Here is a 14953-nt window from a genome sequence, read left to right as displayed (position 1 = left end):
TGTTTCGGATGAAATTGTAACGAGAACACGTGGACTTTACTCCCATTCTATTTTTATTTGTCACCTCCATCTGCGTCACCGAGCGCTGCGTCCATAGCCAGCTGCTTATTAACAGAAAGCAAAGAAGCTGGATTTGCTTTGAAAGCTTTTTCAAGGCCTAAGTCCTCACTTTAAGTCTGCATCAGCTCCATAACCAATCCTGTTTTCTCCTAAGGAAGCAGTGACCTCCTTCCAGTGGCCTCTGCTGGTCCCTTCTCCAATGCCATCCTGTTCTTGAAAACTGTTGAAAATCCCTCTTTTACATTCAGCTTCTTTGGAAAATGCTAAGTTTTTTTTTTTTCTCTATTTCGGTCGATAGGACTCCCCCTGCTGCTATTATTTCCAAGTGAATAGAGAAGCTTTCTCAGTTTTGCCGTTCACCCCTCACTCCGTGGCCTTTGAAATAGTTTCATTTTACTTTCTAGTGAATGTCAGTCCTCTTTGGACAATAATATATTGCAATTTAATCCAATAATGCAGACTATTAAAACACGAACGAAGATAGAATCCCATAAATCAAAAAGATCTATCTTGCTGATATGCGTGCAAATTTCAGTCAGCATAATATGTATCCAATATGCAGGTGCAGGCTCCAAAAAAAGCAAAGCATTATTACTGTGTTCCAATTTTCAATGTCCCAAATTAATATGCATGAGATAATCAGCAGATGCAAGCAAATCCCCTTCCCCCAACCCCCAATCTTTTTCAGTAGCCTTTCACAAAGCATGACAAAGTTTCCTCTGGGTCTGGTGCATATTATCAAACTTTCCATTTGCAGGGGCAAAGGGCAAAGCTTGTAGAGCGCCCGGGATATTAATCCGCATTGAACTGATACATTATATCATAACGGGATTGTTGGTTGGCCTGTCCACCTGTAATTCATTGTGCCCTTTACATCGCTGGCTTTGATTAAATGGAAAATGTCAAATGCTGAAAAGCATTTTAGGAATGCTCTTTAGAGAGGCGGGAGCTTAAGGAGCCGAATAAGGGGAGGAGATTGGCAAGATTGAGAGAAAGGAGAGTGTTTTAGGAAATACTGCATCTGATGGATGTAATTTTTATGAGGATACCCTGACTTTTATTTCCTCCTTTCAGCAGAGTGTAGTTCTTAGAGTGATTCAGGAGAGGGATAGATAAGATGAAATCCCAAGTGAGATGTTATGGTGAATGGTTTTTGAATGGGAACAGCATTAGCTAGATGGAGGAGAAAGGACCATTGAGTAAGTCTAGAGGGATGTACTCCTGTTTGAGAGAAGGTGAGTGCCGAGCTTTATTAAAGTAGATTACAAAGGTGTATCCAGATTCATATTTTGCTAATCTTTTACATGAAGTCATATGTCACAGAACAGATTGATAGAGCACTTTGATTCAGAGAGACAATCATTCAAGAGTATGTTTACTACGTGGTAATATTCTGCAGTAGTGCAGAGGTGCCCTGCATCAAAATGACAGTTTTAAATGTGTTATTCTGCTTATGCAGTTCCGACTGTATTAGAAATATTCTGTAAACCTCCATTTGAGCCAAACAAGTGGCATTTGATGCTATGAGAGAGACCCGTCGTCTTAAGTCTGTCAACGCTCATCTGGCTGAGGAACCGAGTGTGTCATTGATGGCTATGTTGATATCAACTTTGACCTGTTCTTAGAATTTGTAATGTCGGTTTGGAAAAGAGGTCATCATTTAAAGTGTCAGGTTAAATATACTAAAATGGACACTACAGCGTTTTTTTTTTTTTTTTTGCCTGTAGTAGAGTAGTGCCGTTTTGGAATAATTTGAGCTCACCCACAGTTTTTCAAATCTACCCGCATCAATTGTCCTTGGATACATATCCATTTTATGGGCAGTAAGCATTAAAATGAACAAGAAATTGAAGAAAGCAAGGTGTGTAATATTTTTTCCCTGATTGTATATGTAATTTCATTTAAATGTGTGCAATGCTAATTGGTTGTCTAAATAATAGAATACAAATGCAGTTCATACAGCTCTTTGTGTTATACCTCATTTTATTCCGCAGCTCTAGTATCGGTTGAGTGTAAATAGGATAGTGCTGTAAAAACCACAGCTAGTGTGACACCGTCTTTAAGGGTAAGTGGTGTGTAAATTAGTTAATATCTATATTTCCCTTTCAGGGAATGATTTTTGTTCAATTTGCTACTCGAGGCAATAACCATTACAGAAAGGTTTTAAAGCAAGAACTTTTCCACATGAATCCACATTTCCCTGTAGAAGCAGATCAATGTAATCATACTCCTAGGGACATTTTTCAATTTGTTTCACATTTCACTACAACTGATCAAATTGATTTGCCGTTTTGTTTCCCACCGTCCGTGCTGTAGGTGATCAAGGCCATTGAGGATGGTTTTAGGCTGCCCGCGCCGGTCAACTGTCCTACACATTTGCATCAGTTGATGCTGGACTGTTGGCAGAAGGAGAGAACAGAGAGACCCACCTTTAGTCAGATCCATTCAGCGCTCAGCAAAAGCATTCGCTCGCCCGACGGCATTGGCTCCTCCACGTTGGCACGAAGGTCACATGCTGTTATACAAGCCTCGCAAAAATATACTTTCACCTTCTGTAAACTCATAAAACCCTTTTTACTCTTCTTCTAGGACCTTGAGTTCCTCCATAACACTAGCAGAGAGGCCGCTACCCACGTTCCCATCATTTAACTCAGTTGGTGAGTGGCTGGATGCCGTGGACATGGGCCGATACAAGGACAACTTCACTGCCGCAGGCTACTGCTATTTGGAATCGGTGGCACGAATGACCGTCCAGTGAGTAGCTCTGCAACCCTTCTAAGTTTGAGTCTTTCTTGCTATCTGGTGTCTTGTTCAAAGTATTTATGGCTTTGCTACATTACTGTGAATAAATACCATAGATCTAGTAATTTATATACAAATTAGAGCCGTCAGTCGAAATTTGGATGTTTTCCATGATTAATCGCAAATTAATTCAAATACATTCAAGTTGTGATATGCTCTTGTTGATGAACAACAGTGTCAAACAAATATTGTATTGTTTAGTTTATTGCTACAGCAATTTATTTTATAGAAATTGATAGTAAATTTAAGTTAAAATATGCATTACTATACAATTAAAAGGAGTTTAAAACATTTATTTAATAATAATAATAAGTTTTGTGGTTTTGTTTTGGAATTTTATGACAGTAACGTAGATTTTTCTTTTCAAATTGAGAGTAGCTTCATTAGAACATGGAGCAACCCCCTTTTTTTCATTGAAAATTATTACTTGTCCCAATTCCCCACAAATATATTTTTATTATTGTATTTATTATTGCAACATCGTGTTACAGTGTTGTCTTTGCACATTGTTTTATGGCTTTATTCTTTTAAAGTTTCATACTGATGCGCATTGCCATCAGTGACGTCGCTTTCGGCAAAGGAGACAGAAATAAAAGCTATCATGTTACATGACCTATCTTCTGGAATTGCCGAATAAATGTGCCTCATGTCTGAAGTGCAAGTAACAAGACGGGCATACACTTAGCCCTTGACTCTAAAAGAGGTCTGGGAGTGCCCATGCAGACTCCTTTGAGAGCTGTAGCAACCTTGCTCTGTGCTAACTGCTAACCAGCAACCTAGCAAGTGTTGTTCCCCTCTTCGTAGCAGGGAAGAGTTTGTGTTGCTTCACAGTCCAAATGGCTCCTCCACATTATTTTTCTGGGATCATCTATTTTTTATCTACTAAGTCACATTCGTCTTTTAACACTCCCCAACACTATTTGTTGTTTTCTAATTGTACCAACTGTGTTACTTCATCTTGGATAAAACTGAGCTCTGTGTTTATAGAGATGTACTGAGCCTTGGCATCACTTCCCTGGAGCACCAGAAGTTGATCCTGGCCGCCATCCAGACCCTTAGAGCCCAGGTCATCCAAATGCACGGGCGTGGCGTGCAAGTGTAACAGACGGCCGAAGGCACAGCCGCTGCAGGCTCGCACGTACATGCAGATGGTGGATGATGGGGTGGAGACGAGGCAAGAGAGACTGTCTTTCCCGAGTGAAGGACAGATAAAAGGACCTTGCGCTCCTCTATTTACTCCTCTTTCCCATTCTTCCTCATGCCTTCCGCAATTCCTTCCTTTCTTTTTACTATGAAGCCCCTCAGAGACGAGCACCAGTCCCTCCGGTGATTGGGGGACGGCAGAGGAGTGATGTCATGTGACTTTTTTGTGACCTCTATCTGCACTTTGACCTTCAAAAACTGTGTCAGATAAATCGTCCTGGTTCGGAATCAGTGAGTGAAGACAATAGAGGGAGTGTCTCTTCCAGAATGGTGACCTCTGAGCTGCGGGCGCTGTAGAGAAGGACCCCAAAAGGTTACTGGAATACTTTTTTTTCCCTTTACCACAATGATTTTATTTTTTTTATTTTTTTTAGTACTGTTTACTGGCCTCGAGTCAAGACTGACAGACACTTCTCCACTGGCTGATTTCACTTGAAATATGAAGGGACATAATCTAAGGATGTGAAATAGCATCACTATGCCAGAAGTGATCTCATATCAGATGGTGATGGGATATCTCTGAATATTAAACATGGCAGCCTTGTAATCCACAGACTCAGTGCAGCAGCTGTCAATAGTTATAAAGTCTGAGCTGTCCCATGCAAAAGGGTCCAACAAGTTTAAATTTAGTATTTAAATGAGGCCTGCAAAAACACTTTAAATGAGTGGGGGCTGATGTACTAGTATAGTAAAGTGTGCTGACAGGCCTAAATAGAGCTATAGCCTGGGGAATGATGGAATGAACTTTCAGGAATATCGGCCTGCTTTTTTTTTTTTTTTGTACTGATGGAGAAAAAAAGCTGGCAAAGGGCGCGTGTAGTAAAAGAGTTGTGTGTTTGATCACCCTTAATTTATGTCACTGTCTGCTTCACTATTCCTCGTTTTATTCTCTTTATCTTTCAAGATGTCTTCTATGTGCAAATGAATTATTTAATTTCCCCTTTAACCTGGATGTCATCTTGTAATCTTCCCCCTCCAAAGGTTCGCTTGCTCCCACAAGTACTCTGTAAAACTCAGGTCAACTCTGGAAGATGACCCAAATCTCATATTTATTTGTTTAACAATAACCTCAAAGACAATTTAAAAACAGAGGTTAGACGGTTAATTTAAAGTATTTAATGTAAATGAAAAAAAAAAATAGTTTGCTAATTATATGACTGTGACATATTGAACATGTTTCATATGAGACTACCAATGGAGGATGTTAGCTGTCTGCACACAGTATCTGTGTATTCATGAACAGTTTAGTCTATTATCATTGGATGTGGTGTGTGTGTGAATACAGTATTAGAATGTCATAACGATATTCTTTTTTTTTTTTTTTTTTTTTTTTTTTCCTTTTGTTGCGATTACAGTATGTGTTTTTCCATTACTGTTGGGTATCACGTTGGGTGTTTGTGTACAGTGATCTGCCCCGTCGCCTTTACTACGTCATTACAGCAGATTTGAGGGAGCGTTTAGCGAGGCATTCGTCGATGAGCATCTTTCACAATGGAAAGACATTTTTCATTGAAATAATGTAACCGGTTTGTATTTGCTACAGAATACAGTTTGCGTTGTTCTGCTCGTTCTTGTCCGTCTCTCTTAGTAAATGTCAAAATAAAGAAACTCAGGCAGGCAGCTGACGAATTATAAACTTCCCATTTGTCAGCTGACTGCAAGGCCTCACGATTCAACAGTCACAGTTAAATATGAAGAAAGCAGTTTATTATTTCAGTCACATACACGCACCTATACAAACAAAATGCATCCTCATGCATTCTCATGCACATAAAATAATTATGGGACCTTGTTGCCACAATGAATGAAATGTAAACCGTTCCCCTCTCTTTGCCCATCTCTTACCATTATGTTTAATACTGTAAATATGTACTTGAAAATGCTAAATCTATTTTTATAATTTGTTTGAAGAACAATGTGTTGAATATAATATCTGCTCACTGTGTACGGGGTTATTCGTTTGAATTTAGGGCCACGGCCAACAAACTCTGGTGTTTGGAATATTAAAAAAAAAAAAAAAAACGTCTTTTTGTTAGTTTTTGATGATTTTTACCCATTAGAAGAAATTCTGATGGTTGTTACAATTATGAACTGTGTTATTAAAAAATCTCCAATACAAGCAAATGTATCATTCATAATGTGTCATAGTCAGAGCATTGACTGGACATTTGAAAATGTCGATATATTATAGCAGTGGTTATCAAATTTTTCACACCTAGTGCCACAATATCTCTCAAAGTGCTACCATGCTGATCAACCTTAAAATACATTAGTGGAATACGCCCAAGTGTTAATCAGAAAATGAGACAGGATTTTATTCGAAAAATGCATGTGCTGTAACCATCATTCAAACAGTCTGTGAAACAATTCCAGATTTGGAATTCTGCAACTGCTGACAAAAAAATCATTTAATCGATGATTCAATTGTGGAGGTGCAACTCAAATTTTCAACTACTGCCTTAACGCTTTGACATGAGGACATTGCAAAGTAGATCAAATGTAAATGTTAAGCACAGGAGAATTTAGCATATTTTGTCGAAACAAATTACACTTCTAGTTTGTCAGCAAAAGGTTATGATTTAGTTATTTCCGAGAGAAAGGAAAATCCAATATAAATCCTTTGTTTTTCAGACTATTAACCATAGACAAAGAGATTATTCATCTATTAAATACTATTGTATACACCAGGGGTCTTCGATCCTGTTCCTCGAGGTCTGCTGTCCTGCCTGTTTTCCATCTCTCCCTGCTGCAACACAGCTGATTCAAATGATCAGATAATCAGCAAGGTCTGCAGAAGCCGAATAACGATCCGCATCATTTTTAATCAGGTGCGTTGCAGCAGGGAGAGATGGAAAATAGGCAGGACAGCAGACCTCAAGGAACAGGATTGAAGACCCTTCGTATACACCATTAATTCATCTACATCAGCAGCAGCTACAAATACTAAATACACAAACTATAAAAAGACAGAAAACAATCTTTCTTGGACTTTACTTTGGCTGTTGTTCACAAACCAGACTAGATTATTTATCTTTGAGCAATCTATTCCCTTCCTCTCGCTCCCTCTCCAATTAAAAGTACGCTCTTATTTTTACTTCTTGTGGAAGGAAACAAGCCAATGGCCTTCAGAACAAGCTCATTCTTCACCCATTAAATCTACCTGAGCTGCTTGCACTTGGATATGTTACAAGGTTAATGCCTTTAATCCATTTACTCTCAAATTCAACTTTCGGTTACTTCGCCAAGGATACTTTGGCAAGTTCATGGTTCTCTCTCACACTCTGGCTGTATTAACATGTGAACTTTCTAAGTCGCTCACTCAGGGAACGGGGTTATATTACTTACTACTTTATTATGCAACACCCACAGTTCGACCGGTGCTAAGCGTATGGGAAATTATTGCGAATGCAAATCAGTACTGTGGTGGACTGCTGTGGGCTATTGTGTGGGCGTGTGGACGTGAGTGCGCTGCCGCAGGCTTTCAAGCCTGCTCACATGGGTCAGTGTGTGTGTGTGTGTAACATATTGTGTGTGTTTTGACCGGGGATTTGAAAAAGAGATTCTTATTCAATTTTTATTTATTTATCTAACACAGCGGCAGCGGCAGCAATCCATACTTTTTATATTGCTGTCTTATTGGCGTTGCGGATTGGAGTTTGAGACGTAATGAGTTTCATCTCCGAGCTATCGCTGGGCGCGAGCTTTCGGCAACTCCCACGCAATCAAACATTCCCGCCCTCACCCGACGAAGCAACGCTCAAACTATTGAGTGCTTCAAAAAAAAAAAAAAAAAAAAAGATTTATTTTATAACTGAAGCTTATCCTAGATTTGTAGACTATATTAGCGATTTAATGTGATTAAAAAAAAAAAAAAAAAGTGAAATAAATAGGGTTTAGCTCTAAACCAAGGGTGTGTGATTCATTTTCATTGCGGGCTGCGTTTATGCCGTTGACACTTATACAAGATCTTTGTGCTTTAAATGCTTTTGAATCTTTAGTCGTTCAATGTGATTTATAATGTTAACAAGAACATAATGGAAAGTAACCCAAAAAATATTGTCTAAATAAGGACAATTGTCAGAACTACTTTTTCTTCTCCTTGGGTTACTGCGTAATGCATACGAGTAGTGGCATGACACACTGCTCGGTAAGTCAGTCACTCAGTCCTGTGGAGCTATATCAGCCCTACAAACAGCCAAGGTACCGTTTGTGATGTTTGTGGACAAACGGTATAAGTGGCAACATAACAATCGTTGTACCACACCTCAGGCTAAACCATAACAGAATACGAGGCATTTATGATGAGGCAGGCAGAACGTCCTTCTGTGCTTGCACGCAGGCACTATCCAGGTACAGATGGTGAAATTGTGCAACTTTAAACAGTGCAAAGCACTGTCGCTGTTGGACTCGTTCAATTGAATAAATAAAAAATAAGTAACAAAATAAAGGACGGTTTAGCAAATAGCTGCATGGCATCAGTTTGGAATGACAGTGGATTACATCGAAAAGGTGTCATTTAATTATACGGAGCAATTTTTATGTAACATCCATGGTGAGAATGTATACAAGAAAAATAATATTTACAATGAATTTAATTTGCTTTAACTGTTCAAGGAATATTTTAGAATGTAGAAAAGTCATTAATTACTCCATTTTGTATTCTGGTATGAAGATATCGCTTGATATAGCATTCTTTTGTCATATCGGTATCACATTGATACCATCTTGAAATTTACTGGTATCAGATCGGAAATCAATGGCGTCAAACATCTAGTTTGGGCTGTAAAAAAACCTCATGTGATCTCATCACCTTACTACAAATCTCCCCTGCATTTGTTTGTTGCGTTCTTTAACTACAAATTGAAGGAAATAAACGTTAGGAAAATTGCAATTTTGGTACAGATTTTTGGTCAAAATGAAAACTCTTCATTTACCAAGAACACAGTGAACACACTTTTTGCATAAGTGCCCCACAAAAAAATATGGACCCCGGGACGTGTTTGACAGCAGTGCGCTAAAGGCACAAAAATAATGTGCAGTATCCTTTTTCTTTTTTAAATTTTGTGTGACGTCAGTGCTGTAAAAGGCAAAACGGCATATAGGAATTATGAAAGTAATTGTTTTAACCCCTGACTTGTACATGCTCAGGGCTATCACATTACAAATGAAGCAATTAATGAGTCAAATGAAGTGTTTTCTGCCTTCCATTCCCTTACGGTACAACAACAGATCTCATTAGAGAGTGTGCTGCTTTTGTATACAAACAATCGTAATGTCTTGTCATTGGACTTAGGGTTTTGTGTCAAATTGCTATTCTATCATGCGTCTCAAGGTTTGTGTCAATATCCACTGGGATGTTCCTCTTTATTTAACGCAGGCCTGCACATACCGTGGCGTGGCCTTCCGTGTGCCTTGTTTGCCTTTTTGTTTTGAATACAATCATTTTTTGGAGAATACGCCAGATTCAGTGCGCTTGTATTGTTGGAAGCTCATAAACAAATCAACTGTTTATCTACATTTTTTTTTTTTTCAGTTGAAAAAGTGCATAAAAACTTTAATATGTAAAATGTTATAACAGGTGGAGCGCCTAAATGGAATTTACAAGCATGTTTTTGTTTTTCTCCGGCTGTCGTTTGAGGTGCGGTAGAGTTGTTTATTTCAGTGATAAGCACACGCTTATTTGACCTTGATGACTCCCATCCTTGAAACTATACACATTCAATCTAAATCATATATATCTGGCCCTTATGCTTAATCTCTTGACTCGTTGCTCTCGTCTCAAGTGCTCTGCCCTTTATCACACCATTTTTTTCAATCAAACCAGACATTTGGATTCATACATGCTTCAATAGATTTTTACAATTGAAAATATGAGTGAAGGAAATGTCAGGTAAGGATTTAAAGAGGCCCATGGGAAAGTCGAGATGCAAGAGTGATTCCCGGCTGTGTTTTGAGAGCCCTCTTCCTCTCTTATCCCACACTAGCCCCTCCCTGCCTCGGCTCTGCATGAAGATTAAAGCGAGCACAATAAAAAGGGGAGATCCGTCCACCTCTAAACCAGTTTGAAGGGGAAACTTCCCTCGGTATAGTTGCTCCTGTCCTTTCTTTGCTGAGGCGTTCCACGGCTCAAATCGGCTTTTGGAAATTAATCCCTGCATTATGGTGGGAGTGGGTAAACAAACCAGGGGGGACAGAAGAAGCAAATGGAAGGTGAGAAATTGCGACGCTTTTCTAGGTAAAAGCTTGTGTCTCTCCACAGAGAGATGAAGGTTATGCATGCTTGTGTGAGCGTGCTCCGGGAAAAGAGAGAAGGCAACAAAGTGGCAAGGGGCTGCCGAAAGAAACGAAGCAGCAAAAGGCGAAGCGTTCCCTCAGGGAGGAAGAGCGTCGCAACTTTTTACCAGCTTGATCTTAAGCCACCTCGCTCTGTCTGGCCTCGGTCCAGCTTATGGCTGGCTTTGTCTTTGCCTGGCTTCACTCAGCCACTTTGCCCGAGTGGCAAAAAGTCATTGTCTGCAAATCCTCCTCCTGAAGCCTTCACTGCTTCCCATCGCATCCCTCCGCTGAGATGTACTTATGTGAGGCGGCGTGGGTCAGTCTGACAAAATCTGAACTTCCCACTGAGCCAAGATTAAACTCTAAGTGACCGCACTGACAACTTCTCTCTGTGTAGTTGGCTTCTATCGTGCTTTTTGGACAGTTTAAACACCCATCTGTCTGGCTGCCTCCCGAAACTCTCCTTGAGAGCGCTTTCCGGCCCTATCTAATAGCCTGTATGCTACCTCTCGGTGTCGCGACATCTACTATACAGCCTATTTATCACTGTCCTCCGTCATGGCTTTTCTGCACCATCCATCATAGATATTTCCCTCTTTACCGCCTCAGTTATTCAAGACCACAAGCCGTCTTAACACATGGACGCAAGTGGCCTATCATTCTGCTTTTTGTTTCCCTTGGACAAAGTTGCTCTCAAAGCAGCATTAAACTGGCATCTCAACTTGCCATCAAGCGACAGACAGCAGAGGGAGTTTAGGCAGTGCCACAATGCCACTCAGTGGACGTTGAAATAACTACAAGAAGACGTTAACTTCATTAAAATGGAATCATATCACTTCAAGCTACACTGAAAAAAATATTTATCGAATGTACTCAATTGTATTATGTCAAGTGGTTGCATGCAATAAAATCATCTAGATCCAGGTACATTTTTTTAAGTAGACTATACATCCACTTTAAAAATATGTATATATTTAGATCCAGATTTTGTGTGCAGTCACTTCAAATAAGATTGAATAAATTCGACATCATTTTTTTTCAGTTTACTACAAACTTAGATTTAATTGTTGTACTGGTACCTTCAACAAGACGACTTCTTAGTGCATGAAACTCATATCTGTACTGCTAATAAATAACAGAATTGATATCCCATATATACAGATGTGCTTGGAGTACATCTACTTATGTCCTTCTACCACTAGCCCTTATCTGTTTATCCTGTCCGTATACAGTATTGCTAATCTAAGAAAATGAGAAAAAATGCTCCAAATGTAAATTTATTGTTACATATTCGACACTTCATTTCCACCCATCTAGCCTTTCTCATACTGACCACAAGATGGTGACAGCTCGGCACCTGAAGACGATATAGTGTTCTGTAATAATCCATCTCCAGCCTAAACTCCACTACCGCTATTTAGACGCGGAGAAAATTGATGGCACCCATCTATTACCGAAAGAAAAATAATAAAGGAAAAAGTAATGATAGATTTTTAAAATAATGAAAATCAACCAATGAAACAAGACGGACAGACTCATGAAACAGGCCAGGACAATAATGACGGTGACCTTAACTTAATATTTTGTTGCAAAACTTTCAATTTGTTGACAAACCTTGGCACCAAGAGTGAATGATGAGACCTAAAGATGGACTAGATTAAACACAGGAGGCTACAGTGAAAGGATGTTAAGTGGTAAATTAGTTTTCACAGACGTCCAATGGCAGGCTCATGAGTCATGACCAGCTGGCCTGTGACAACTACAGCTGCAGAAGGCCTTCCAAGTCATGGCTAAGGTTGTCCAGCAGGTGGTAGTGGTGTACAGGAACCCAAACCTGCAAGAAGATCGATAAGGAAAGTGAGCTCCTGGTTTATTTGAAAATCGACTGTCACCTGTATCTGTTGATTCTCTGTTTATCGCAACAAACTGTCTTATGATAAAATATTCTTTTTAGATAACAAAATGAATACTGGACATAAGTCAGTAAGTACTGAATAAAAATATTCAATTGCCAGTAGGTGGCAGTAGAATGTACATAGTCAGCTGTGAGCTGTCGGGGCCAGGAAGCTTAAACACTCATTGACCTACAACGCAAGATAAATTCAAGTATTGTTTCATGAAATTTTATTCATATATTGCCAACAGTCTTTTTCTTTTCATTACATAGTTTTTTTTGTCTCCATTGCTTCTTGTACATGCATGCGGCTGTTAATTTTTAATGAAATCTGTTCATGGCCTTCAGAATCATTAGTGCTGGATGATGCAACCTGATCTGCAATGGAACTGATTCTTTAACCACTCAGATTTCAAAATCGACCTCACAAGGACAGCAAGATGGTCGTCGATGAAGTCAGCATTTTCCATCCTCCAAATGGCTGGTCAGAACTGTTAACTACGGCCAACTGTGACTAGAAAAAAAAAATGTTTCTAGCGATCTAGAAATCGCTTTTAACAACCAGCATCTCTGGTGATGCATTTGATAGAAAACTGATTGTTTTGTCATGTTATCAGATAAATAGAAATATATTCCAAATTGCTCCATGGAAATGATGTACGTGACACATTTACATGCTGTTAAATTGTGTTTTTGTATAGTCTTGATTTCTACTATAACTGCAATTTGAACATGTTACTATTAGTTGGATTAAATTGGAGGAAGGGCCAGGCGCTAAATGCATGGCCCACTACTGAATAAAGTACTTTACACTCAAAATAGCTGCATTACTCATGGTTTCTTGTACCACTATGTATGTTTTGTCAGTCTCTAGATAAGCAGGGCCAAATGACTATGCTGAAGAACCGCTGACAGATTTAAAAAAATTCTTGTATATATCAGTAGTATTTGAGCAGTCATCAAGTACCTTTATAAGCATTTCAATGTCTCAGTTAAATGTATTTCAAATTCAGGCTTCAACCACACGTGCAGATGCAGAACTTCCCGTTTATGGTGCAATGCGAAGAGACAAAAATACATCGAAAATGCATTTTGCAAAAATTTGGTGGATTATTTGTGGGTACATTTCTAAATACAAAATATCTGTGTACGGCTCAGCAAGTGCAGTCAAATTTTTTGCATCGGTGGAGTTTTCTATTGGTATTTTTGTAGACGGGCACAGGTACAATGAGGTGTTTGCCCTGTTGTGGGAGTGAACACAGCTGCCTCACTTCCTGACCAATGAAAGCAGGTCCCCTCATTTCCTTGAAGTTCAGCGCAAGAGAGGCGCACACACAGTCTTGGACATTGCAGAAGCAGAAATAGACTTACTGCAGTCCATGCAGAAGATCGAATTGCGCAAAGTATGTTAATAAGGTATTTGTAAGGAACGGATGATGTCAAGGTGACCAGGCCATCACCGTTCATCTGTGAGAAGTGGGTACTTGGAGAGAACCTTTGCACTTATTTTGTTTTCTCAACATTTGAGTCACCTTATGTGATTTCAATCCATCGATCTTATTCTATTGCCCGTCAAGATGTACGACTGTGAGACCAGCAAAACGCAACAAAAACTGAGCTCCAGACATGTAATCTGTCTAATCCAAAAAGCTGTGAAAACGACTGGGGCGAAAAGGGGGTGGGAAGGGAGAGAAAAACATCAGACAGAGTTAGTAAGAGGGCTAATTTCAAACTAATTTGGCTAAGGTGATTAAGTGAGACTGGCTTGATGATGAAGTAAGATCTGAAAAGGACTCTGATCCTATTTTTCTATACCGTTTGTCATCTTTATGATACACTGGATTCTGTCCCATAACATTGTATATATTTAGCATCATACAGTCTATTTCTTGGATATAATTTTTTTTTTAAAGAATACAAGAAAAAAATTAAAGGAAAAGACAAGAGTTAGTCAAAAAGTCGTTCATTTAAGACAATTATGGACGACACTTTGGTGATTACTGAACAACTGTGTGGCGAAAGGTCGTTTGATTGGCAGCCAAGCTTGAGGAGATGTCCTAATCTCAGTACCTGTTGGGGATGAAAGTGAACCAGGCCAAGATAAAGGTAGATGGACTGTTATGGAAGCAGCCTGAGTCACTGCTGAGCTTTCCAACGGGGATGGCTGGTTGGCTGGGCCCCGACGGTGCCTGCATAGCTTTGACCTGGCCTCCATAGCGTGCTGTGCATATGGGCCCCTAATTGGCTGGAGAGTACCAGGTAGTTTACTTGTCTGTGGAGACTGAGCGATTAGATTAGCCATGTCAGATTACAGCTAGAGCACAGTCAGACAGTGTCATCCCAGACTCGCCCACTGCGAGAGAGGGACAGAGAAGATGCGGATGGGAGGGGGATGGAGTTTTAACAAGGCGGCGGGGACTGAACTGTTCATTGTTGTGGGACTGGAAAAATTGTAACTTTCTAAACTAAATTGCAGTCACCTACACAAACGGTGCGACCAGCATCCAATGTTTAACCTTGCATTTATTATAAAATTGTAATGTACTAAAGGGGCTCATTATAGTCCACCAATGGGTGGTGGTGATGGTCGAATAAATTTGTTCAGTGCTGTATAAAGAAATGACGTATATCTTCGCTAATCTAATCTCATTTTGCAATGAAAAATATTTCTTGTACTATGTATACTTAATGTAGACTGCCTGATTGGTAAACACATAA

The 14953-nt window shown here is 39.5% G+C and overlaps 1 protein-coding gene across 3 annotated transcripts in view; it reads left to right on the top strand.

Annotated features, from left to right (window-relative positions):
- epha10 (EPH receptor A10) overlaps window positions 1-6170 on the top strand; it is a 135272-nt gene extending 129102 nt beyond the window's left edge. For all 3 annotated transcript variants that reach the window (XM_086013885.1, XM_086013884.1, XM_086013886.1), the window contains 3 exons: window positions 2377-2567; window positions 2650-2814; window positions 3850-6170. In XM_086013885.1, coding sequence (XP_085870011.1) covers window positions 2377-2567; window positions 2650-2814; window positions 3850-3964 — 471 coding nt within the window. In that variant the 3' untranslated portion in view covers window positions 3965-6170. The remainder of the gene's footprint in view (window positions 1-2376; window positions 2568-2649; window positions 2815-3849) is intronic.
- The last annotated feature ends 8783 nt before the right edge of the window (window positions 6171-14953 follow it).

This window comes from Filicampus tigris, chromosome 18 (genome assembly GCF_054856515.1).
Source record: "Filicampus tigris isolate MCC_2025a chromosome 18, RoL_Ftig_1.0, whole genome shotgun sequence".
NCBI lineage: Eukaryota > Metazoa > Chordata > Actinopteri > Syngnathiformes > Syngnathidae > Filicampus > Filicampus tigris.
The sequence above is the reverse complement of the archived record's forward strand: the minus strand, read 5'-3'. Positions and strand labels throughout refer to the sequence as shown.